General features: G+C 43.4%; 1 protein-coding gene across 1 annotated transcript in view; it reads right to left on the minus strand.

The window, feature by feature from the left end:
• Positions 1-6,769: 6,769 nt before the first annotated feature.
• Positions 6,770-25,237, minus strand: part of MAP3K15 (mitogen-activated protein kinase kinase kinase 15) — a 164,203-nt gene continuing 145,735 nt past the window's right edge. Inside the window, exons 19-29 of the mRNA XM_075854028.1 lie at positions 24,418-24,575; positions 22,989-23,172; positions 18,276-18,456; positions 17,581-17,755; positions 10,588-10,773; positions 10,286-10,391; positions 9,325-9,532; positions 8,136-8,245; positions 7,664-7,767; positions 7,512-7,588; positions 6,770-7,016 (exon numbers count right to left, since the gene is read on the minus strand). Coding sequence (XP_075710143.1) covers positions 6,938-7,016; positions 7,512-7,588; positions 7,664-7,767; positions 8,136-8,245; positions 9,325-9,532; positions 10,286-10,391; positions 10,588-10,773; positions 17,581-17,755; positions 18,276-18,456; positions 22,989-23,172; positions 24,418-24,575 — 1,568 coding nt within the window. The 3' untranslated portion in view covers positions 6,770-6,937. The remainder of the gene's footprint in view (positions 7,017-7,511; positions 7,589-7,663; positions 7,768-8,135; positions 8,246-9,324; positions 9,533-10,285; positions 10,392-10,587; positions 10,774-17,580; positions 17,756-18,275; positions 18,457-22,988; positions 23,173-24,417; positions 24,576-25,237) is intronic.

Raw genomic sequence — 25,237 nt, forward strand, 5'->3', positions numbered from 1 at the left:
TTGTGTTTTTTCTTATTTAATTGCTTTTTTTTTTTTTTTTTTTTTTTTTGAACCATACAACTGTTTTTGTTTTTTTGTTTCAAATTTCCCAGAAGCAGTGCCACAAGTGAAACAGAGTTGAAAGTAAATTCACCTTCTATACAATTTACCTATAGGCAACAAACAATCCTTAATTCCACCATACTTAGTTAAACATATTATTGTGATCCTTTGTGTTAGACGCACACAGGATCGGCTCTCAGCCAAGCCCCACCTTTCAAATGTGTACATAGCCTTTATATTAAATGGCGACTTCAGAAGAACTAATTGTTTCAGAAGGTTCCTTAGGAGACTACGGTTATTACTGGGGTGTAGATACAGCATGCATAATGATGGGGGTGCAGTTTGTCTGTGTGGTAAACATATGCCTAGATGATAAAATGTTAATCTTAAAGAAAACTCTTTTGACATGAAGATAAAAGGACATTTTATTTACAGACAGAATGAACATCAAATGCAATGATACTGCAGATATCGGGTATATGATGCTGTTATTGCACCATTAGATGGCTCATTCAGTAAATGACTAAAACCAAATGCTGCTGGTAACACTAAAACAAATGCAAACCAGCTATGGAGCACAATAAATGAGTTGGTATCTGAAGATCCCCTCAAGTTTGTATATTATGTTTTAATAAATGAATCGAAGTCTGCAGCAGGGGACGGTGTAAAGTTCTAATCTATCAGAAACTCCGCCCCTGAGGTACCCCCTGCTTCTCTACGGCTCTGAACCCGGAAACTCCTGTAGCGGCCCGCTGCAGCCAATCGCTGGCCTCATCGATCACATGCCATTAATGGCAGCATCACTGCTGAGGCTATCAATTGGCTGCAGCGCCATGTGCTGCTCCTGCACTATCCCTTGCCCTGTTGCCGATTTTTGAAGAGTCCCAGATAATTCCTTTAAGGTTATTCCACAGGTTATACAATCTAGTGACTTTTAGTTATGGACTTTTTCCATCATATAGACTATGAATCTCACACATTCTCATTTGTGTAACGTACAAATGTGTCCACCATTACCTTTGCTTGAAATTAGACTCCCAATTCTTATGAAGCAAATTCAATACAATATCGTGACATGCTAGCAAAACCCTTGACAGGCTGCGAGTGGCCACACATACAGCATAGACATATTGTGACGGTATCACAAAATTTTCAAAGCTGGTCATCTCACGCTACACTCCTCCAGGATATTTTGAGATCTGAGGAAAGGTAAGGAAGGACACTTCTGTATGTATAGGCGATTAACTGCATCTGGTCATACCAACAGACTAAACTTTCCATGGCTCCAGAAATTGCTCTTTCCAAGCACACAGTAAGGGTATGTTCACACGGCCTATTTGCAGACGTAATTCGGGCGTTCTACGCCTCGAATTACGCCTGAAAAGTCGGCTCCATTACGCCTGCAAACATCTGCCCATTGCTTGCAATGGGTTTTACGATGTTCTGTTCAGACGAGGTGTAATTTTACGCGTCGCTGTCAAAAAGGCGGCACGTAAAAAGATGCCCGGGTCAAAGAAGTGCATGTTACTTCTTTGGACATTTTTTCATTGACTCCATTGAAAAACAGCTCCAATTACGTCCGTAATGGACGCTGCGAAAAACGTTTGAAATTCTGGAGCTGTTTTTGCCTGAAAACAGCTCTGTAATTTCAGATGTATTTTGCGTGTGAACATACCCCAAAAGGGTAGAAAGGAAACAAAAATATAACTTATTTCAAAATTCAGTCGGCCTATTTTTGGAGGTAAACGTCCGGAAAATCGGAAGCATAACGCCTCCAAACATCTGCCCATTGATTTCAATGGGAAAACGGCATTCTGTTCCGACGGAGCGTTTTTTGCGGCGTGTTTTTACGCTTAAAAGCACGGCCACGAAAAAGAAGTGCAGGACACTTCTTGGGACGTTTTTGGAGCCGTTTTCCATACTCTAGTGAAAAAAGCTCCAAAAAGGCTGTTAAAAAGGCAGCGAAAATCGCGAGTGGCGCAAAAAACGTCTGAAAATCAGGAGCTGTTTTCTCTTGAAAACAGCTCTGTATTTTCAGACATTTTTGACACTGCGTGTGAACATACCCTAACAGGGCAGACAATGATAACTTTCTATTACTGAATTAGGAAGGAGAGGCCTGAAGCCAAAATGGATGAGCTTGAAAGGTACTGAATATGAGGATCTGTGAGCCTATGTACCAAGGTCTATGTGGAGATATTGTGTAAAGTACATGTGAATTCATAAAACTGGCGTGTTACATCACCTTCCAGCAGCCTGTAGTCCCTCTTTTTTCTTCCATGAGACGTGGAAATAGTTTACAGATGTAAACATATGCGCAAATTATTTTGCAACCCAAGCAGTTCAGAAATCTGTTGCGGGATATTTTTCCCATAGGATTATATTGTAAAGTTTTCTGCAGCGTATTTCTACCCTGCGTAATTACAAGGTAAATACGCCAGATGTGACTGCACCCTAAAACAGAAAAAATAACAGAGGAGGGGGATGCGGCTTCAGAGAAAAAAAAAAAGACTTAAGGGGAAGATACATTTAAGCAGACTACACACGTCATATCACATTTAAGAGCCTGCCCACTCAGCAAGCATGGGAGAGAAAATGTGCTTTCCCAGAAACCAGTAAGAGTATGTGTACACTACCTCTTTTCAGACGTAATGGAGGCGTTTTACGCCTCGAATTACGCCTGAAAAGACGGCTCCAATACGTCGGCAAACATCTGCCCATTGCTTGCAATGGGTCTTACGATGTTCTGTGCAGACGAGCTGTCATTTTACACGTCGCTGTAAAAATACGGCGCGTAAAATGACGGCTCGTCAAAAGAAGTGCAGGACACTTCTTGGGACGTTTTTGGAGCCGTTTTCTCATAGACTCTATTGAAAACGCCACAAAATACGTGAGTTGCTCAAAAAATGTCTGAAAATCAGGGGCTGTTTTCCCTTGAAAACAGCTCTGTATTTCCAGATGTATTTTGTTAATTGTGTGAACATACCCTAAGGGTATGTTCACACGAGGGCGTCCGTAACGGCTGAAATTACGGGGCTGTTTCAGCCTGAAAACATCCCCGTAATTTCAGCCGTAACGGCATGTGCAGGCGCTTGAACGCCGCGTCAATTACGGATGTAATTGGCGCTGCTATTCATTGGAGTCAATGAATAACGGCTCCAATTACGGCCAAAGAAGTGACAGGTCACTTCTTTGACGCGGGCGTCTATTTACGTGCCGTCATTTGACAGCGGCGCGTAAATTACGCCTCGTGTGAACACAAACGTCTGCCCATTGCTTTCAATGGGCAGATGTTTGTCAGCGCTATTGAGGCGCTATTTTCGGACGTAATTCGGGGCAAAAACGCCCGAATTACGTCCGTAAATAGGCCGTGTGAACATACCCTCAGAGGGAAGAAGATCTTAAATATCTCTGGCTGCATTGCATCTACAGCTGACTAAGGAGTGATTGTGATGTATTTGTTTTTGCAGTAATAGGTACTTTTGAAATCACACTTTATAAATCTGGTTCCACTAAAACATCAAGTAAAGTATCCATGGGTGTATGTAAGGAGGAGTGCTGCATCATAAGCAACCAGACATTCCCTTACAGCCATTCTACATTTATTTGTCCAAATGGGCAATTTCACACAGTAACGTAGTGGCTGCCTGCTATCAACATTAAAATAGAAATGTTTAAGCAGTAAATTGAAGGCTGAGGACACCTTTGCACTAAATATTTTTTATTGTTGATTTTCTTCCTAAATGCAAAGTTATGCAACATTCTAAATATTCTTCATTAAAAATGTCCTACCATTTTGCTGCTGTAGGGTCTTTACAGTTCCTGATGATAACTGGCTAGTAACTAGCTACTGCTAGTAACTCAAATCTGTCAGTGCACTTCTTCTGACAGGCTGATGTAATTTGCTCTCTTGTACACTTCAGATCAGAGAGTGGAGAAAGCATCTGAGTGTTCAGGAAAGGGAGATCACACAGACTGTCAGTATCAGAGTAGATAGGGAGGAGAGCAGAGGAGGAACAGGAATAGTACAGGCTATTAGTGTAACTAGAAAGCTGTGCGGATACATGGGAGATAGTGAAAGCAGCAGCATCCTGGAGTCACTGACCTCACATTCAGTATGTACTAACGGGAGGGAGAAAGCCACAGAAGAAAATACTGAACTAAAGCAGCCTGTAAACTGAATATAAGGGATCTGAAAATGAATGAAAATTGCGGACTAAATCTTAGTACAATTTTTTTTAACTCCAAGTAACCACTAACATGTTTCCATATCCTTTAAGTATATTATAGTATATTAAAAGTAAATTGTCATATACAGGATTATGCCACAGTTAGTATTGGCACAATTGTGCAGTATTCCAGTAGTCTACACATGATGAACAATATTTTACCTCAAACAATGGATTTTAAACATTATATGATGGCTGGCCTTGTGCTTTACAAAAATATTTTCTCCACATAACATTTGCTATTATTTAAAATAATGTTTGAAACCAAAGACATAAAATCTAGAAAACATACAATTCTTAAATAGCATGAACAGTTAAAAGCGCATTCTCATCTAGTTTTTTTGCCTATGTTTAATGTAGACGCATCTGTCACCCATGGGCTGTAATGGTATCAAGTTAACGGATACGTCATGAACTTTCATAACCATTTTCATGGTGTATTTGTTAAACAGATACCATTCTAGCCTACCAGGCATCCGTCTCCCATAGGTTACTATGGTATCATTTAACGTATATGTGATGAAAAACCCATGATATATGTTAAATGGATGCCTGTGATGTATGCCACAAAGTGGCATACTTCATAGGAACCCATTTAAAAAAAAAGTATACTGCGTTGTATACTTTTTTTTTTTTTTTTTTAGCTGGATCTGGTATAGAATAGCTTAGTCTACAACGCTATATGCACTCTGTAATAAAACTGCATATGGGTGAGAAATTTTCCTTTTCACTCACAACTGACATATTTATGCTGCATCTTATTCAAATTTCATTTTATTTAAAAAAGTGTCAATAAAATGGCACGTATAAATCAAGCGCCCATCTACACCTAAGCTGGGGACCGACTGAAGTGTTAAATGGGGTGATATCTGGGCTCCCATTGCAGACAGTGCGGTTGGGAAAGGTCCTTGATGTAGCAGATGCCTCCCAGCCAAAACCTTGTCTGTAAGGACGTTCTGTATATGAGTGACGAAATGGACACCTCCTGGCACGCCTATAGAAAGCATTCATTTTTACCATTTGGACTGCAATAATCTGTCCTAGAATGAACAGTGGCCATGAGTACAATACATACAGGGACATGTTCCACAACTAGTGGCTGGAGATAGAGAATGACCAATATGACAACATATACAATGTTTTCTTATTATCACAAAAATTTTCATCCCCCACCAAGTGAAAAATACTGAATGTGTCATTTGACATGTAAGCACCATATCCTTATAAAAACAAAGCGAAAGGTGTAGACTGAAACTGCCATTAAACAAAGTGACAGTAAAGTATAAATAAACACCTTGTAACAATGACAGTTACAAACTATAAGGCAATATGTATTAAAGTGGCTCAGTGCAGTACCCTCCAGCAGCCTTGCAATTGTGGTTCCTGTTCTGCACAAAGAAAAATATACCTAAAGGGGTTTTGCAGCCAGTAAAAATTGATGGCCTAGCCCCCGCCGATCAGCTGTTTTGAAGGGGCCGCAGCGCTCGTCCGCTGCTTCCCCTTCATTTCTACTTGCTTACTGTGAATCGTCGACACAGATGTAGCGCCGATTCACAGGTATTGCAGTTTTCTCACATTCACTTGAATGGGAGAAGAAGGCTGCAATACCTGTAAATCGCCACTACATCTGTGTCGACGATTCACAGTGAGCAAAGTAGAAGTGAAGGAGAAGCAGCACCCCCTTCAAAACAGCTGATCGGAAGGGTGTCGCAGGAGTCATACCCCGACCCATAAGCTATTGATGGCCTATCCTGAGGATAGGCAATCAATTTTTACTGGCTGGAAAACCCCTTTAATACCGTCAGACAAATATATGAAGGGGGTGTTTCATATGTACATGTGCCTGCATACTGGTTTAGTGGTCCTTTATAAAGTAAATAGTACAATGTGTAGTCATTGCCATTTAAAATGCATATCCAGAACTGGCTTCCGTTACAGCTGTATCCGACAATATGATCAGAATGGATTCAGCTTTATAGAACGGACATTATCAGGAGACACTGTATATATTGATTTCTGCAGGAAAATGGATACAGCATGTAAAACGTCTGTTACCACTATGCGGAAACATCAGAAAACGATACATGTCTATTATATCTTGCTATATAGGTGAACTCCGTGAGTCATTCAGTCATTTAAAGAGGCACAAAACCGAACGTCTGTCTTCTATACATTTGTTGCGCGTTTGCATTCAGGTTATTGTTCACAATTTAGTTCTTCGGTGATGTCACTAACAGTAAATCCATAGAAATTCTTGCCCCTGTGATCACTACTTCATCTGATAGATTTCAAGTTCTGGGATCCTTTATTTTTATATATATATTTATGAATGACATTGGCAGCTCTTTTATTACCTTTTATTATCTTTGCTTTTAGACGCCTTTTATGTTATTGCTTTAAATTGACTCCTGATAAACCTTATTTGCTACATGACTGTGTACATTTAATTTAGCAATGATCAGGCGATCACATAAGAAATACCCAACTCTGCACACTAGTTACAGTACAACAGTTTTAAAACCTCTACGTATAAGAAATAACATGCACCTAGGAGGTAAAACCTATACAGCGATGTACAAAAGATAAATAATTTAAAAGTGGGAATGTTTTTCCTATATGTTACACTTTACATTCTGTATCTCTACAGATCACAAATATTTATACTGTTAATTGTCCACTCCAAGAATTTTCTTAGGCTTCCGATGTTTGGATATTGCCTTCCAGATCCTGCAGAGAGGTCCACCCCTGGAATATAGAGAAAAACATAAGTTTCTGCATAGAATATATTATTAAAATCTATTACCATCAACCCATCGGACTAATAAAAGAGATATTCAATTGTATAGCAAACATTCATCGGCGGTCGTTCTGACAATTGAAATAGCGTATCCAGTTTGGATTACCCCTTCTATATGTCCTGTTGGGTATATGGTGGTAATAGAGGGGGGTTGTCTGCTCTGCAAGCCCCTCCCCCCTATTTTAGTGAATTAAGGGTGTCAATGCAAACACAGACCAGGTGTATATAAAATAATACATTTAGCCACTGCAAAAAGCACCAGTGAGCTATGTCTCATATAATAGAAAAGTAACATTGCTTTTTATTTCAACATTTTTGGCATTTTTGAATTGAATAACAAATTATATACAAACGTTATATCAAGTGCACAGTCCACCTTTTGAACTGATATTTTTATCACCACATGTTAGGATTTCTTACTACCTATCATTACAATATCATACCTGAGTTTTAGGCTTTTCAGGTCTTCTTTGGTGATATCATGCAGAACGTCATAAAGGGTAAAATCTTCTTCAACAAACTGAGAAGATAACATGAAATAAATGAGACAACATTACAAAATGTAGATGAGAGAATAATCCGAGATGAGTATTACCTGCTCCACGACCTCTTCAGCAGCACCTTGCTGTCTCAACCAATCCACCAGCTCTTGGTCTCTATTAATGCCAATAGACACATATGACGCAGATCTGGGAACATCTAAAAATGAAAAGAAGAAATGTAAGCACAATGATCCTTGTTAGGCTTCGTTCACATCTGCGCCAGGGTCCTGTTCCGACGGAGCTTTCCATCGGAACGGGACCCTGACTGACACAAACGGAAACCAAAGGTTTCCATTTCCATCACCATTGATTTCAATGGTGAAGGATCCGGTGCCAATGGTTTTTGTTTGTCTCAATTCTATAAGGGTCAAGTCAGGGTCCCGTTCCGACGGAAAGCTCAGACGGAACGTTGGATCGGGACCCTGACGCAGATGTGAACGAATCCTAAAATGTGCTTCATACAGTCTAACAGCCTTGGCTAGGAATCAAGCAATGTACTATCTAGATTTGTGAAAGAATATTTACCCATGCTAGATTTAATCTGGAGGAGATGCAAGTCGTGGCTTCTTTGTTCCAAGCATTGTTTTAAAAGAAACTGGTATTCCTTTTCCTTTTGACCAAGCTCTTCCAATAATCTATGAGCAAAATAAACCAGACAATAAAATGTTTCATAAAAAGTACAGTATAACGTAGCACTCAATTCTATAAAAACAAAACTAACCCGCTTTTCTAGGACACAGGAATTACCATACTGTATGACACATATTGGAATTAATTTATACATTGGCGGCAGCCAGTCCCAGGTTTACATCTCAGGAACCTGTAGGCACAGATTGTGTGGTGCCTTAGACCGCCCATCAAGTAGACCAATCCTTAAAGGGGTATTCCCATCTTAGACATTTATGGTATATCCACAAGATATGCAATAAGTGTCTGATAAATGTGGGTCCCACTTCTGGGACCAACACCTGTCTCTTAAATAAATAAGTGAAAGGCTAATCCCACCTTGGACATTTATGGCATACCCACAGCATATATATCCCTTGGATATGCCATAAATGTATGGCATAAATATGTATATACATACATACACCTTTTCATGGGTGGTTGCTGCAGTTGGCCCTTTGTTGTATAGCACATGGACCGGTTCCTTGTCTGGTTTTAGATGTTTTTATAAATATTGTAGGTTATTACTATTGTGCTCCTGTTCATAATGTGTTTCTTGATCTTTAGTGGAATTTGTGCTTTCCTGGCACACTTGTAGCACCCACATCTATTATTTTTCTTGGTGTTTCCCGTACCCCCTTGTCCCACATTTTTTTCTATATATTTTTTTAATTCTGTTTTTATGACAAGTCAATGAGCAGACAGATGCAAATCTATATCATGATTTGAATCCGTTCATACATTCTAGTTTCAGAAATAACTGAAAATAAAAGTCAGATTTAAAACGCTTCGGTTTAATTTACACAGTAATTGGAAGATCTGTTCCCCACCCAGTCTTTTTTTTTTTTTTTTATCGGGAATGCCTCCTATCACAAGGGAGAAAGTAAACAATCCTTATAATATTGTTTGAGAATGTTTCCTTTCTCCATTGTGCTGGAGTTTGCTCCCATGTTTGATGAAAAGACAATGGATGGAAGCACTGATCTCCTGAACACAGCGTGGATAAGCCTTTTTTCCTCCTTTGTTGAGAGGGCTTTGGTCATGCTACCTGTTGGTCTCTTGTTTCAATTTTCCAAGCTGTAGGTTTAACTGATGACCTTGTGTCTCATGTGAAACCACTGAGCTAAGCGTGCTAACTCCAGATGTGATGACGGCTTCTTCAGAACTATTCTGCTGAACTGGATGGTAATCTTCATCTTCCACTTCTTTGTCCACACCTTCACTCTCGGACGCAGGCCCCAAGTGTGTTCTAAGCTCTGTGCAGCATAAGAAAAGAAGACATGGGAAGAGCTACTTAGTAACTGTATGGCCCACCTTTTTGGTTCAGAGAAATTCACTAAAATTGCACACATGGAGGAAATGTCAAACTAGATTAATGTGAGAAATACGCAGAGCACTCTGATGAATACATACAGAAATAGATGCCAAAAGAAAAACCATGCCATTTAGACTTTGTTTTACGTCCTCTCACCTTCACTTGCAAAATAACAGCTGTAAAACTGATTGCACTTATTTAGATTGTTTTCTATATCGTGCATTATGATACCAAGATTATACAATTTTGTAATTTAAAACATCTTGAAAGGTTAAACAAACTCGACGGGGACAGTTTGTCTGCCCATGTACACAATCGGTGCCTTTCCTACCACTGTGACCCCCAGTGATTGTTAGAATGAAGGGGCAGCGGCGCTCTCTGCACAGTGCCCGGACGGGAGTGGCAATGTACAAGGAAAAGCTAGGGAAACTCAACCCTTTCGTCCTTAATCCTTATGATCAGTGGTCGGACCCCCCTATCCTAGTGATATGCCATTACTTACAAGGTAGGAAAACCCCTTAGACTGCCCAGAATATCATAACATGCTATGCTATTATTCCCAGTAAAGAAAAAACTTGGGGCCTAGATACTGTTTTGTATTTTTTTCCCAATGACAATGGAAAATGAATAGACTCTCTTGGGAGGATAAACACAGAACGCTTGCTATTACTACCACAGAATCCTCTCCACTTACCAGGAATAAGGATAGTGACAGCTGCCTGCACTGCACGTCGAATAATATTATCCATAGCAAACATCCAATGAGGCCGGATTAAGTGGTTTCTTAAGACTTTGTTAACCTGGGAAAATATTTCACCAACAAAGAACACATTAAATAAATTCCACAAGTGCGTCTTATAACACTACTATATTACTGAACGTACCTTTTGTCCTGTGAGTTTCCAAAAATACAATTTAAAAAATCTGTAAATTAGCAAAATATGAGGGGCCTGTGTCAATTTCACAATGACAACAGTTTAGATGTTGACTACTTACCGCATCCTGGAAACCAAATAGGACAAGCTGGATTTGGTTTATAGATGTGCTGTCAAAGTCAAGATCCACTTTGAGCTTGGATATGGTGGAGGCCATAACTCTCTGCTCCGGGGAGCGAATAAAGTCCCTCAGGATACTAATAATTTGTTTGATGTGAGTAACTGAAAGCTGCACGTCTTCTGCGCTCTACAGATATATACAAAATGTTACATTTTCTTTAATTATGAATTACCCATGTGCTTGTATTTTTGGTCATTTCTAGCAGATTAAAAGGTTTCAATACTGTTTATTTTTACTAACCTGTTTCTAACGTTTATTTTCAATTTCTGCTTACTGCCTCCTTTGTTGAGAAATCCGTTTTATTAACCATTGCTCCTAAATGCTCTTACGTCGCTCCGAAGATTAACCCCCCTTTCTCCCCTCTTACATAGATTGATAGGGGCCAGGCAGCGTAATTGTAATGTCCGTGGCTGCGGGCTGTCAGTTCCAACTTCCCCCTGACAGCCGCAGCCACAAGTCGGCAAGCGCTGGCCCCAGCCTCCTCGCTCGCGTCCACTCACTTCTGCCGGATCCCGTAGGGTGCGCGCGCGCTCGTGCCCGCTCTTAAAGGGGCAGCGCGCGCACCGGACCTCATGTACAAACTACCTGTGAGTACCCTGGACTATAAGAGGGGTCCAGCCCCCTAGTTCTATGCCTGAGCATTGTTGTGTTCCCTATAGTTTGTCTTTGTGATGGCCTCATAGTGTGTTTCCTGTTCCAGTCCCTGTCCCTGTACCTATACCTGTTTCCAGTTCCTGTTCCTAGCAATCCATAAATTCCTGTTCTACAACCGAGGTGTGCCAAAGTCGTGCCGTGCTGCATCCACGTCTGACCTGCGTCACCTCGCCTGTCGTCCGCCTGCCACTTAAGTCTCAGCCGAGCCTGCACTGCTGCTGTCTGCGCTGCCACAGGTACCTATAGAACTATAGACATTCACCTGCTCACTGTTGGCCAGCTGCCTTACCGCCAAGGCGGTACGGCCAGTGGGTCCACGGACCCTTCGTGACAGTACGCTCAGGCCATGGACCCAGCTGGTCGATTAAAGACCATGACGACGTCACAAGAGATGCGAGCGGATATGCTGGACCTCCGGTCTCGACAGGACCAACAACTCAAGGCGTTGAACATTCTTGCACGTCGGCAGGAGGTACAAGCTGCCGTTCTTCCTACTACACCTCCTGGCAATGTGGATCCTCAGTCTACACCTCTTGGCAGAATTGACCAAAGTATTTCTTTGCCACTTCCCGACCGCTATGATGGATAAGCAAGTACCTGTCATGGTTTTCTTAATCAATGTCAGATCCACTTCAACCTGTATGCTAGGACATTTTCGTCTGATGGTGCCAAGGTCGCTTTCATTATTTCTCTCCTCACCGGAAAGGCTCTTACATGGGCGTACCCTATCTGGGAGAGACAAGGACCAGAGACCCGTGACTTCCCTGACTTCCTCCGTACTTTTCGCATGGTGTTTGAGGAGCCTGGACGGGTCTCATCTGCAGCGGCCTCTTTGATTAACCTGCGCCAAGGAGACACCTCCGTGAGCGAGTGCGCCATCCACTTCCGCACCCTGGCGGGAGAGCTATTATGGAACAATGAGGCTCTGGTGGCTGCATGGACTATCTTCCAGAATTAAAGATGAACTTGCCGCCCGGGATCTGCCATCTACCCTGGATGACCTGAGATTCAACGGGAGGGAGCCCTTCCTAGTCTGGTCCTTACTTTGCAGCAATCCCTGCTGTCCTCCGATGTTGATCCTCCTAAGAAGTCGGTAATAACGGACCAGTGTAAGTTATCTACCCAAGAGAGACAATGCAGACGCACATCTGGACTCTGTCTTTATTGCGGTCTCGATGGCCATCTGGTGCACCTGTGCCCCCAAAAAACCCAATACCTAGGATTGCTTGGAGTGATAACTTTGGGTAAAGATGGACTACCGTCTAAATTGTCTATACCTGTGACCATAGTGTCCGGCGAGAAAACGTATCAGGTCTCTGCGTATATATGGACTCTGGATCCGCTGCTAATTTCATCCGCAGAGATCTGGTGGACCTTCTGCCATTGCCCACCACCCCTCTGGAGAGCCCGTTGACAGTTGCTTCAGTAAATGGACTACCTCTGCCAGATCCTGTTATAGCTGTGACCAAGCCGCTGAGGCTCCAAGTGGGAGCCCTTCACTCCGAACTTCTGTCTTTCTATGTCCTGCCCAAAGCTGTTAACCCTGTGTTGCTGGGCCTGCCTTGGCTCCGACTGCATGCCCCAGTTCTGGACTGGAATTCTGGAGAGGTTCTCCAGTGGGGCCGAGTGTCAAGGTCGTTGCCTGGTGCCTATTCGTTCGGCTCAGCCTTCGCTGCATCTGTATTTGGGAGGATTGCCGGGTCATTATGCTGCCTTTTCGGACGTCTTCAGCAAGAGAGAGGCGGAGACACTGCCCGCACATCGGGCGTATGACTGCCCCATTGAACTGATTCCTGGTGCATCCCTTCCCTGTGGTAGGGTATATCCTCTCTCCTTGCCAGAGACTCTGTCCATGTCCCCCTATGTGAAAGAGAACTTAGAAAGGGGCTTCATACGAAAGTCTTCCTCCCCGGCAGGAGCCGGGTACTTCTTCGTCAAAAAGAAAGATGGCTCTCTTCGTCCTTGTATCGACTACCGTGGTCTCAACCAGATCACGGTGAAGAATAAAGATCTGTTGCCACTGATCTCAGAACGGTTTGATCGTATACGTGGTGCAAATTTTTTTTCTAAACTAGACCTGCGTGGGGCTTACAACCTAGTCCGGACTCGCCAGGGTGATGAATGGAAGACTGCATTTAACACCCGTGATGGACACTATGTGTATCTAGTAATGCCCTTCGGCCTGTGTAATGCTCCCACGGTCTTCCAGGAGTTCGTGAATGACATTTTCCGTGACCTCCTCTATGTTTGTGTTGTAGTCTACCTTGATGACATCTTGATTTTCTCCCCACATCCTATGACGCACCAGAGACATGTCCGTCAGGTTCTGCTACGGTTAAGGGAGAATCGTCTGTACGCCAAGTTGGAGAAGTGCGTATTTGACAAGGATGCTCTACCCTTCCTGGGTTACATCGTCTCGAATCGAGGTCTCGAGATGGATCCTGAGAAGGTAAAATCTGTCCTGGAGTGGCCACGTCCTCAAGGCTTGAGGGCCATACAGCGCTTTTTGGGATTTGCTAATTTTTACAAGCAGTTTATTCCGAACTTCTCCTCACTATCTTCTCCCATCTCTAACCTTACTAAGAAGGGTATGAACGCCAAGGTGTGGACTCCCGAGGCAGAGTCCGCATTGAATAGCCTGAAGAGTGCCTTCACGTCAGCCTCTATCCTCCATCATCCGGATGTCTCTCTGCAGTTCTCGTTGGAGGTGGACACACTCCTGTTCCAGAGAGGTCCCAAGGGCAAGTCAAGGGTATGTGGATACTTTTCCAAGCTCTTCTCTTCCGCAGAACGCAACTACTCGATTAGGGATCGGGAGTTACTGGCCATCAAATTGGCTCTGGAGGAGTGGAGACATCTACTAGAGGGCGCAGCTCATCCAATCTTGATTTTTACAGACCACAAGAATCTGACCTACCTCCAGACGGCCCGATGGCTGAACCCTCTTCAGGCCAGGTGTTCACTGTTCTTTGCAAGGTTTCAGTTTGAGCTTCATTATCGCCCGGCCGACAAGAAATGTGAGGACCGATGCCTTGTCCAGGTCTTTCGAGACAGAAGACACCATTGAGAGTCCACAGAACAATATCGATCCATCTTGCATTGTCTCGGTCAATCCCCTGCAAATTTGGGACATTCCTCCAGGGAGGACTTTTGTGCGCCTGGCTGATCGTGGAAGAATCCTTCGCTGTGGACACTCCTCTAGACTGGCAGGTCACGCAGGGTTAAGTAAGACCCGGGATTTGATTGCTCGTCATTTCTGGTGGCCCACTCTGCCCAAGGATATTGTGGACTTCGTTTCTTCCTGTGTTGTATGTGCAGCCAACAAGGCCACCCACTCCAGACCTGCTGGTCTGCTCCAGCCATTGCCTGTGCCCAATGCTCCCTGGCAGCATATAGCTATGGAATTTATCACGTACCTGCCTCTCTCTGCTCGATGCAGTCTGGGTGGTGGTGGACGGATTTTCGAAGATGGCCCACTTCCTTCTGCTCCTCAGTTGGCCAAGTCATTTATCCAACACATCTTCCGCATGCACGGCTTGCCGCAGCATATTGTGTTTGATCGGGGGGGGGGGGTGTTCAGTTTACCTCGAGGTTCTGGAGAGCCCTCTGCGGACTTCTTGGCGTGAAGTTGGACTTTTTCTGCCTACCATCCTCGGTCTAATGGTCAGGTCGAGAGGATCAACCAGATTTGGATAACTACCTACGCCACTTCATCTCCAAGCAGCATGATGACTGGGTGCCGCTGCTCCCATGGGCGGAGTTCTCCTAATCACAATAATTTTGCAGATCTGGCAGCAGACTCGATCCTCCATCCTAATGCCAGTGGACCGCATGAAACGGAAGGCTGACACAAGGAGAAGAGAGCCTCCTCGGTTTCTTCCTGGCACTCGTCCAGAAATATCCGACTGAGGGTGCCATCATGTAAATTTGCCCCCATGTTCCTCGGACCATTTGAGGTCTTGCAGCAGATCAACCCTGTCGCCTACAATCTTCGGCTGCCTCCTACCCTCAGGATTCGCAACTCCTTCCATGTCTCAATCCTGAATCCAGTGATCCTGAACCGCTATTCCAAGACTCCCAGCCCTGCGGTTGCCTCCAGCGGCCCCTCGGATATAATTGAGGTCAAGGAGATCTTGGACACCAGGAGAGTGAGAGGAAAGACTTTTTATTTGGTGGATTGGAGGGGGTTTGGTCCTGAAGAGAGGTCCTGGGAGCCAGAGGAGAACCTCAATGCCCCTACTCTTCTGAAGAAGTTTCTCTCTCGCTCTGATTCCAAGAAGAAGGGGCGTAAGAGGGGGGATACTGTAATGTCCGTGGCTGCGGGCTCTCAGCTCCAACTTCCCCCTGACAGCCGCAGCCACGAGTCAGCAAGCGCTGGCCGCAGCCTCCTCCTCAGGAGACGCCAGTGCTCGCGTCCACTCACCTCTGCCGGATCCGGTAGGGTGCGCGCGCACACTCGTGCCCGCTATTAAAAGGGCAGCGCGTGCATCGGACCTCATGGACGAACTTTACCCGTGAGTACCCTGGACTATAAGAGGGGTCCAGCTCCCTAGTTCTATGCCTGAGCGTTGTTGTGTTCCCTATAGTTTGTCTTTGTGATGGCCTCCTAGTGTGCTTCCTGTTCCAGTCCCTGTCCCTATACCTGTTTCCAGTTCCTGTTCCTAGCAATCCATACCGTTCTGATCCAGCACCGAGCTGTGCCAAAGTCGTGCCGTGCTGCATACACGTTTGACCTGCTTCACCTCACCTGACGTCCGCCTGCTAAATAAGTCCCAGCCGAGCCTGCCCTGCTGTCTGAGCTGCCACAGGTACCTATGGAACTATAGACATTCATTTGCTCCCTGTTGGCCAGCTGCCTTACCGCCAAGGCGGTACGGCCCAGTGGGTCCACAGACCCTTCGTGACAGTAATCAGCTCGTTAATGCCTGGCCCCATACTGTCTGTAACGCGCGCGCATCCATGCTCTTTACTCTGCGCATGCGCAGTATGATCTTTCTGCTCTCTCTTCTAATCGGCACTACTGCGCATGCGCCGAGTAATGAGCAGGGACGTGCGCATTACAGACAGTACGGGGCAAGGCATGAACGCTTTGAATACGCTGCCTGGCGCCTGTCAATCAATGTAAGAGGGGAGGGAAAGGGGTTGAACTGGGGAGCAACGTAAGAGCATTTCGGAGAAACGGTGATGCCCTCATTGCACCTATATGCTAATTAGCATAAAGTTAATAAAACGGATTTCTTAACAAAGGATGCAGTAAGCAGAAATTGAAAATAAACATTAGAAACAGGTTAGTCTCCTCTACAAAACCCTGTTACTAGTTTAATACGAACATTCTGGTGACAGACTCCCTTTAATGAGTATCTATTTGCATATTTATACATCTACTGTACAGTCAAATCTCCTTGAGGTTATTAAAATATCACTCACCCTCGACCTTCTTTACAGATCTCATCTTCCCCATTCTATAATTTCACACTCTACATTACTCTACAAGCCTCCCATTATCCCTATATTTTTTTTAATCCCTTTCGCCTTTATCTTCAATTTCATACTATCCTGCATGTGGCCTATCATTCTCCCACCATCCCCAATGTACATGCCCCTCTTTACAACTCCATTACCCTACTGTCCCTTTCCGAGCTTTTCACCTCGTTTCTAACCTTTCTCCCATTTTCCACGTATACTTAAACCCACCACCACGTCTTTGCCATGGTCCCTTCCTTTTCCTCGTTCTACCTCACCTCATTCCCACCTTCATTACTTTAACTCATATTGAAGCCCCCCCCCCCACTGCCATGCTTCTCATCTTCCTTACCCCATCCTACACAACCAAACTCTTTCCCAAACCATGACTTTGCCATGGTACTCCTTACAATCCAGAAGTCATGGGTCTGCTTCCCATTCCAAAAGTAGTAGTAAATAATAACTGAAAATTGTCTAAAGCAGATGGACATCAAGTAGGAAAGGAAGGAGGGGTAAAAAAGGAAATATTCGCAAGCTGAGCTAAAGGAGGGTAGAGTGGCTAAGATTAAAATAACGCAAAGAAAAGTAGAGGCAAAAAAGCTAGAAACGGGGTAGGAGAACCATGACTCCACCTAACATTTGCCCCTTTCTTTGTTTTTTTTCATTCAATAGTTTCATTCTCTATGCTCCCCCCATCCTTGAAAACATTCCCATCGTCCCTGCTCATTCTACAGCCCCTTTCTTCTTTTTCTCCCACTTCATCCTATCCCTTGGTGGGCCAAGATAAATGTTATATTATGTATTATTGAACAGTACCTGCATAAGACATTCTTGCAGATTTGAGGACACTTTATTCTGCTCTTCCTTGAGGATTTTGTAGAGTATTGCACGACGTTCACTATCTTTTCTGAGAAGAAATAGACCAGAATCCCGCTCATCGGGAGAAGGGGGGGTACTTCTGTCTTCCGATACTGAGCCCTCATCTGGCACACTGTGTGATTATTAATACATGGGCTTAGAAGAAATTGCACTATGTATTCTCTGTCATTTCCAGACTTACAATGATTAACTTGTGATGAGTACATTTGCATTCACACGCAGAACTGATAAGAAAGATTTTCATTTTCTAATTCTTAATGTACTTTCTAAATCTGCCCTCTAAGATGTTTAATTCCTTGGCTGACCAGCTAGAATTCATGAATACAATTACAGTTTCTACATGCGCTGAATTTAATTGATCATTTCGGAGTAGTCTTCACGATCGAAGTTCAAAGGTGAAGTGACAAACATGACATTGCCTACATTTACGTTAAATCCGTTTATGACGATTTATTAGAACCTGACCCATATAGATTAAATGTATGGCACAATCTATACTGATATTCCACATTATACTGACACTTCAACAGAACCAAACAAAACAAAAAAAACAAAGCAATACAGACATCTCCAGAACAAAAAACGTAATTTGCCTATATAAACTAAAGTATTGGTGTCAATAGTGCTCTTACCTTAATAAAGTGGACATAGGAGCTTTGTTGGAAGGAATTTCAGAACTGGATCTTTTAGCCTTTTCAAAGAGTAGTTCATGCTTTGCATCCGAGTCAGGAGACACTGATCCGTGCTCACTACTACTGCTACCTGCCAGTTCTCCGGGCACTGGCAGCGGCAGAGATGTACTGCGATTGTAATCTGCAACCGTAACACTGACCTTATTACTATCAAAGGCAACTGATTTTTATTAAGAATGCCAACCACACTGGCCTACACTCATCTAAACAAATTACAGGATTTATTACTTTTCATTTGAAATTGGCTTTCTATTAGTAAGGAATAGAGTGGTCAGCCATGGCGCTCCCATTAACAGCTCAGCTAAAGCGTCATATTTCAATAGAATCGAAACCTTGTGCAATCCAATGGAAGATTTCAGGGGAAAGGCTAGGAGCCCCCACAGACATTCATTAGGTTCAGTCGACAAAATCTAAAGTCTATGTCCAGTTTTTGGCATTGTGTCCTCATTTACGCAATAAATCCTTACTTGGAAAGCTTCAGGCCCAAAGCATGAATTTGTATATGTGACCACCCAGTTAAAGACAAGAGAATGTTCTTCTGTTGTTGGTAAAGGGATTTGCGAGGGGGTAATTGTAAGAAAAGAGGATGTGACACAAGTTAGACTCTGTTCACATCTGCGCCGGAGGATCCAATAGGAGGCCTTCGTCACAGATTCCATCATGTTTGCTGTACAGAATAGCAGAATGAAGCGCTATTTTGTTTGACATAATGGCAGAAACCCGATGGGACCCATTAAAGTCATTGGGTTCCATCAGGCGCCATTGATTCCGTCATGCGACAGATCCGGTGCTTCCGTTTTTCTGTTCCTATGACGGAACAGAAAATGGAAAAGCGAGAGCAGAAGTGAACAGACACTTTGACTTATTGTATAATATTTTATAGTGTTTGTGTTGCAGAATCATACCAATCATAAATAAATAAGCCATTACTTGATACCAGTAACAAATCGAGGTAGGTAGATTTGGGTAGGCGTTTGATATCAGCTAAATGTCCTAGTGATATGGTTACTGCACCTTTGTTTTTTTTTTCATCGTAAATATGTCCTACAGATCACACTGTGAAAAATTCTGGTCAAAAGAGTTAAGTTACAGCTCAGTAATCTCAACTATTTCATTACTTGAGATTTACCACATCTAAGCTAAGCCTTACCAATAACACAACTTTAGTTCAAGCACCTAGATTTATAAAATGAATACTATGTTATGTTAATTACAGAGGCAGAAATGCAACATGATGTCTGTCCATCTAAAGGTCATGGCTATTGCCCCCCTCCCCCGCTTATTGCTGTGCATCATACAGTACATCTTTTCGATATTTGATACACATAGGGAACACTTACAATCATGTGACTTTATCAACAACAGCTATTTTGGTCTGAAAAGATCACTATGTCGACAATAGAATCTTAATTATCCTGTGTCAAACATGTATTATAAAAGTAGAGTGTAAATATATGAAGTGACTAAAGAAAACATAAATTTGTAATTTAATGTAAAAGTTCTCATGGGATTAATTGAAAAAAAAAAAAAGGCTAAAATAACCGATTTCTATTATACACTGTGTTAAATTTCTCTATCCCAGCAATAGTTTGTGAGCTTACATCTTGTCCATACAGGAGGTCTGCATGGACAGCACAGCAGTGGTCTCTACGGGAAGGACAGAGATGTCTATTTGAATAAATGCATTTATATTAATATATAATTTAGTTTCTAAATGCTAATAAATTCCTCCTAAACTATAGAAACCCTTTAGAATTATCTGCCACCAACTGGGACGTACGCAAGAGGTCAAATCCCCTCCCTTCACGCCCCAGTTTTTGCTTAAGGCCTCGTGCACACTTACATCACCGTTTTCACGGCCGCTTTTGAAGGGTCCGTGAACCCGTTTTAGCGGCCGTGTGATTTCCATGTGCACTCCGTGTTTCCGTGCGCCGAGAATGGTACTGCCCAGGGTGCTGAAAGAGTTAATGGGCTGCACTGATCGGCGGTAACTCTTTCAGCACCCTGGACAGTACCATGCTCGGCACGCGGAAATACAATTTTAATGTAATAAAAATAAATAAAAAATAAGTTCATACTTACATTCCTCCTGTCCGGCCTCCAGCGATGACGTTCAATCCATAACGCCGCTGCAGCCAATCACAGGCTGTAGGGGCGGTGACGCACGTCAGGATGACGTCAGAAGGCCGGCCTCCATGGATGTCGCTTCATCCCATGTGACCGCCTCTGCAGCCAATCACAGGCTGCCGCGTCACAAAAGGTCGGACTGGAGGAAGAAGAGGGACTCGTCACCAAGACAACGACCGGGTACGTATGAAATGCTTTTTATTTTATTTTTAATCAGCAGCCTCTTTTCTCTATCAGTTATTGATAGAGACAAGTGGCTGCCGATTAGTGTAATATTTTTCTAATGTTTTTCTGCCCGCCCGGCGGTTGCTAGGCAACGGCTCCGTTACACACGGATGGCTTCCGTGTGCCTTCAGTTTTTTTGACGGCCCCATTGACTTGCATGGGCCTCACGGTCACGGAATACCGGACCAAAGTAGGACATGCTCTACTTTGGATCGGAACGGAGCAACGGACCGTCAAAAAAACTGTAGTGTGCATGGCCCCATTGAAAAACGGATAGCACCCTGAAGGAAAAAACTGAAGTGTGTGCATGGGGCATAACTGTACAATGTGTCTGCCAGCAGTCACCACTAGGGAGAGCTGACAACATATGTAAAGTGAAACCTCTTTGAGCCAACCACCCATATAGCACAGAAAAATTATCTTTTATGGTATATGTCCTCTCAAACAAAAAAGTTCACAGAATACAGGTTAAAGTGTGTAATGCAGTCAGCAAACATGTACAGCACACAAATAAACAGCCAGCATGGCTCCCCTCTTGGTCCTCAGCATGGCCCCCCTCTAATTCCTTGTCATGGCTCCCCCTTATTCTTATACAGTACACTAGCATGGCTCATCTCACTCTTAGACCCCAGTCAGGCTCCGCTCTCCAAATCCCCTCTCACTGCTAACCTTGACTCCAGGGTTGCCAACCTCCACTTCAGAAATTTCTGGACAACTGAGCTAAAAATCACGAACAGACCAACATTTTTACGGACACATTACAAAATCAAGAGTAAGGCCCCATGCACACGACCATAGATTTTGTCCGTAATTACGGGTCTATTCATTTCAATGGTCGCAGAAAGCATCCGTAAAAATAGGACGCCCTAATTTTTTATTTTACAGGCCGTGCTCCCATACTTTTAAATGCGGATGACTGTTCGCAGCAGTTCGCAAAATTAGTAACTCACACGTTACTGGTCCCGGCACCGACCAAATGACAGTCTGTGTGTCTCTGACTGAGGTCACTTCAGTCACGGACAGTCACAGATCGTCATACGCTCCTCCTCCGCAGCTGCTTCAAGTCCACTCTCCTCCTAATTGCTGGCTGCGCTTCCGTTCTTATTTGCACTGCATCTGCGCATGTAAATTTTGGCAAATGCACAGTGCAAATCATAAGAGGGAACAGAAGAAATCCTGGACAGTGTTTATTTCTGCTGGACGCTACGGACGGCAGAAAAAAACACTGGGTTTTTGCGGACAGTCTGTAAATTTACGGACGGTTGGCAACCCTGCTTGATGCCCCAGGGGCAATCTGCAGCCTCCCTTGCTCAGCAATCTTGAAGGCTGTTCAGTGCAGCATGATGTGCGCTGCACCATTGTTTTCTCTGATGAGCCTCCCTTCTCATTCCTCCTCTCCTATGACGCTCCGTGGTGCTGAATGTTCCTCCTCCTACTCTCTCTGCCCCAGTGATGTGGCGCGATGCTGCCAGCATTTCACCCCTGATGTGCCAAGTCTCCTCCTCCTGATCTCCGGTCTAGTGATGCAGTGCGCACCCACGTCCAGATGATTTGCAGCGCATGAAAGTCCAATTTGTGGTCTTTTCCAAATATCTCCTACTAAAAAATGTGTTAAAAAAAGGTGGTCTTTGGTCGGATTAGGGGGTGGTCTGCTTATAAAGGGACTATAGTGGCGGGTAAAATCGGTCACTGAAAAATTAGGCCTGGATACAGTATATCACGGTTTATAGAAGGCACTCTGCTGGCCATGATGGCACTATTAATGGGAGTGCTCTGATAGTGCTGTGGATGTGTCATTTGTTCACAGTTTAGAGACATTATTTGTAGAGTATGACAGTATTATTTATATGCACTGTATAGTTGCATTAGTTATGTATACAGTATGGTGTTTTTCATGTCCGAGGTGACCTTGTGCAGGTCCCGTTTTCACGGATCCCATAGACTTGATCCTATGGAGGGATCCGTGAAAACGGAAGATAATAGGACAGGTTCTATTTTTCAACGGACCCTTCACGTAGTCCGTTGAAACAAAGGCCATGTGAACAGCCCCATTGAAAAACATGCGTCCGTGTATTCAACGTTTGTCAGAATAATAATCTGTTTAGTGATCAGTAGAAAGGCCACGATATAATCCTACGTTTCTATATGTGTAGCTGGGGATATCTCTAGGCACTTGACCAGTTTTTAAAATCATTTAGCCTGCACCCAAGTTACATGAACATTTTGTTAGAGAAAAAAAACCAAAACGTATGTAGGGTAATATACGATATCTCAATGGATTTGATATTAATGGACGTTTACCTAACGGCTTAAATGCGATTTTACTTTTCTTTCCTTTATTTGCTTGCTTCAGAAAGAAGTCTCTCAGCAGGTCTGCTACTGTTGCACGCTTTACTGGATCAGGCTCAAAACACAGCAATATAAAAGCCCTGGCCTCCGCGGACAAGGACTCTGGAATTTCTGGGTGGATTTTAAACATTCCCACCTGTAAAACAACAAGAGCAGAAGCCATGTTTAGAATTCCTCGATAGAACTACTAGAAATGCTCTCAGAATCAGTGACAAGGTTGATAATATAGGTCTTAAATAAAACCATAAGCAAATGTGTATTGATCCTAAAAATTGTGTTCAGCACTCTCCCCCCGAGCAGTCATAGTAGCACCCCCCCCCCAACTTCCCCAGTAGTCACAGCAACACTCCCCTCAACCCATCCCCCTCCCAGGAGACTTGGCCACTATCCCCCCTGTCCATTTCTTTCAGTAGTCACAGCCACTATACCCCAGTCCTCACCCCTCTCAGCAGTCTTAGCCACAATCCCCTACAAGCCCACCCCTCAGTAGTCACATCCACAATACTTCTCTCAGAACACCCCCATTTCAGTAGTAACATCCAGGCCTCCCCATGTACTCCCCTCCAGCAATGCGCCCTCTGCTGGCAGGAAGCTACATACAAGCAGATTGTTGCCAGCTGCTGTGTGTAGCTGTATGACAGCCATGATGTGGTGACTCTGCGTTGCAGGATTGGAACTGGATTGCTTCTGCAGGGAGAGATGGAGTTGGATGTCGTCAGTGACAGCATCCATCTCTACCCATTCAACACCAGGTGGTCACCAGGGGCTACAGGAATTTGTTCAGTCCTTTTTAATAAAAGGTCTGTTCAACCACAGGATCAATTCAGTTTGGGAATTGTACATTCATATCTATGAATCAAATGTGAGCCTGTTTTCACACCTACATCATGACTCTTTGTAGTCTTGCTGTCAAAAAGCAATGGAAACCCGATGGAACGGAAGAGCCAGTCTTAGGTGTAGTTCCTACAGCGTTTTTTGGCGCGGATTTTAACGCGTAAACCACCCCAAAACCCCCCTATTGATTTCAATGGGAGGCAGAGGCCTTTTTTTCCGCTTGTGAAAAAAAAAAAAGCAGCAAGCTCTTTTTTCCAGCGGAGTCTGTCTCTGACCTTCCATTGAAATCAATAGGAGGCAGAAAAAACCTGCGATGCCCATTTTAAGTGTTTTTTTGCCCGCAATGTTTGCATTAGATTCAATTGCTAAAAAACCTGCATGCTAAAAACGCTGCAAAAAAAACAAACTTAAAAAACACTGGCAGTTAAAAATCTGTCACAAAATTCCTGTAAGAATATTGATGCAGATTTTTTTCTGCCTCAGAGAATATGCCATGTGAACTGATTCTCGCAAATCCTGAAAATAAAGATTTACATATAAAATGCACCTTAAACATGGCAGCTTGGGGTTCTCCCAGCTCATGAAATGGAGGTCGTCCAGTTGCCATTTCAATAATAGTACATCCGAGAGACCAGATATCAGCTGGGGCACCATATCCTCTGGGTCCTTTATCAATAATCTCTGGGGCCATGTATTGTAATGTGCCTAAACAAGAAGATTATATTTGGAAATAAACGTTTTATTATATTCATGAGGTAAAAGTAACATAAAAGTATTAGTAAGGGCTTCGGATATTCTGCCGTTATTGCCCCGTTTAACTATTAGGTCATTTATTGTAGGTTTTCCAGCAGGGATCTTCTACTAGGAACAGTGATGGGGCCATATTGATGAATCGTGTTCACACTTAGAAAGGTACAGGAGGTTTATAGACATTAAACTAGTTGGAAGGCTTCTCATTAAAGTTTGTCATTAATAAGATTAGGGATCCAATCCAAGTGACCAAGCAGTCTACTGGAAGAAGTCAACACATTCCGCAGCTGTCACAAGGATGTAACTACAGTAGTAACGTTCTGTTCCAAGTAACATTCAGTCAGAAGTTCAAACATATTACAGGGAACAATATTCTTCATGTTAAAGAGGCTCTGTCACCAGATTTTGCAGCCCCTATCTGCTATTGCAGCAGATAGGCGCTGCAATGTAGATTACAGTAACGTTTTTATTTTAAAAAAACGAGCATTTTTGGCCAAGTTATGACCATTTTTGTATTTATGCAAATGAGGCTTGCAAAAGTCCAAGTGGGTGTGTTTTATGTGCGTACATCGGGGCGTGTTTACTACTTTTACTAGCTGGGCGTTCTGATGAGAAGT

The sequence above is a fragment of the Rhinoderma darwinii genome, chromosome 2 (genome assembly GCF_050947455.1).
Source record: "Rhinoderma darwinii isolate aRhiDar2 chromosome 2, aRhiDar2.hap1, whole genome shotgun sequence".
Taxonomy (NCBI): Eukaryota; Metazoa; Chordata; class Amphibia; order Anura; family Rhinodermatidae; genus Rhinoderma; species Rhinoderma darwinii.